A 1,395-nucleotide genomic window follows, 5' to 3' on the forward strand; every position below is an offset into this window, starting at 1 on the left:
AAAAATATGAATTTAATCTCTATGAAATAGGAAATAAATAAGCTAAGTATGTAAAATAAAGTTTTTAAATTGTTACATCCAGTATGATTTAGTTTGATCGTTGATTTGACGCTTATATTTGTACTATGGAGAACAATAATAACGTGCGACATAAAATGAGTAAATCAAAAACATGCTCTATTTCTCAGCGATAGGTTACATTTACTTATCTATATATGATTTTACCAAATGGAAGGCGAAGAATATTAAAATTTATTTATGAATTCATGTCTCTCTACACAGAGGAAGGAGCTTGTGTTAATATCTTTTATACAGGGAGAAAATAGATTGATTAAAGGAAAATGAATAGGAGATATTTAACAAATTTAACGTATTGAAACACGTTTGAATTATTGAATTTGTGGCATTATAACAAAATTATTGATGACATATTATTTTTCTAAATCTGAAAACTATATACAACCACCAAATATCTAGTACTCCATATATTTAACACGAAATTAACTTACTTTATTGGAAAAAGTTGGATTATACCAATAAAATAATAAAATAAAAATAAAAATAAAAATAAAAATAAACAGGGGGACAGGCAAGGCTAGTGCTTGTAGAGCAGCGATGACTCATATCTTTGATTATTTTTTCTCGACCTTTCGAAAAAGTAAGAAGTAGATGGAATATACTTTGCATTATACCCTTATAAATATAGACAATGCCTACTTCCAAAAACACATTCACACACACAGATTCAGTCTCAAGAAAATGGGGCGTTATCCTAGCTTATTTGCAACTGCTATGCTCGTGCTGATGCTTTTCATGGCCACAGGTAAACCAGCTTCTCTGAGTTATACCCGACTCCACTCGACGTTGTGATTTTTATTTGTTTTCCTTAACAACTTAGGTTACCACATGCGAGGAGGGTTTTGTGTTTGTCATGTAAAAAATTATGTTTTGTTCTAAATAATTACATGCAGCTTAATTTCGTTTATGTGACTACAGGGACAGGTCCAATGATGGTGGCAGAGGCAAGGATATGCGAGTCCCTAAGCCATAGGTTCAAAGGGCCGTGTGTGAGAAGGGGCAATTGCGCCGCCGTGTGCCAGACGGAGGGCTTTCCTGGTGGCCTCTGCAGGGGCTTCCGCCGCCGCTGTTTCTGCACCAAACACTGTTAAAATTGATCGCAGTGTCCGAGATTGAGTTATATAAGAATTAAACGTGTGCTTTTGGAGTTAACTCTTTTCTCTTTGTGTATGTTTGCGTGTCTTAAAATAAGAGTGTCCCCACCCTCTCCCTTATGAAGCAGTGTCGTTTTGTTTCTCGTCCTTTGGTGGACGTTGTTCAATCTATGGCTACGAGTAATTATGCTGTCATTGACACGTTTTTTCAACGTCACTATAC

General features: G+C 35.2%; 1 protein-coding gene across 1 annotated transcript; it reads left to right on the top strand.

Moving 5' to 3' along the window:
• Positions 1-705: 705 nt before the first annotated feature.
• Positions 706-1,367, top strand: LOC111369357 (defensin Ec-AMP-D2-like). Its single transcript, XM_022990841.1, has 2 exons — positions 706-823; positions 997-1,367. Exons 1-2 carry the CDS (start codon positions 760-762, stop codon positions 1,167-1,169), a joined length of 237 nt encoding a protein of 78 aa, XP_022846609.1. The 5' UTR covers positions 706-759; the 3' UTR covers positions 1,170-1,367.
• The last annotated feature ends 28 nt before the right edge of the window (positions 1,368-1,395 follow it).

Source organism: Olea europaea, chromosome 20, assembly GCF_002742605.1.
Source record: "Olea europaea var. sylvestris chromosome 20, O_europaea_v1, whole genome shotgun sequence".
In the NCBI taxonomy this organism is placed as follows: domain Eukaryota; kingdom Viridiplantae; phylum Streptophyta; class Magnoliopsida; order Lamiales; family Oleaceae; genus Olea; species Olea europaea.

Excerpts from the sequence above, each read along its gene's own strand:
- LOC111369357 (XM_022990841.1), top strand. The coding sequence starts at position 760 with ATGGGGCGTTATCCTAGCTTATTTGCAACTGCTATGCTCGTGCTGATG. Across the intron at positions 824-996 it reads GATGCTTTTCATGGCCACAG|GGACAGGTCCAATGATGGTG; the intron begins GTAAACCAGCTT and ends ATGTGACTACAG.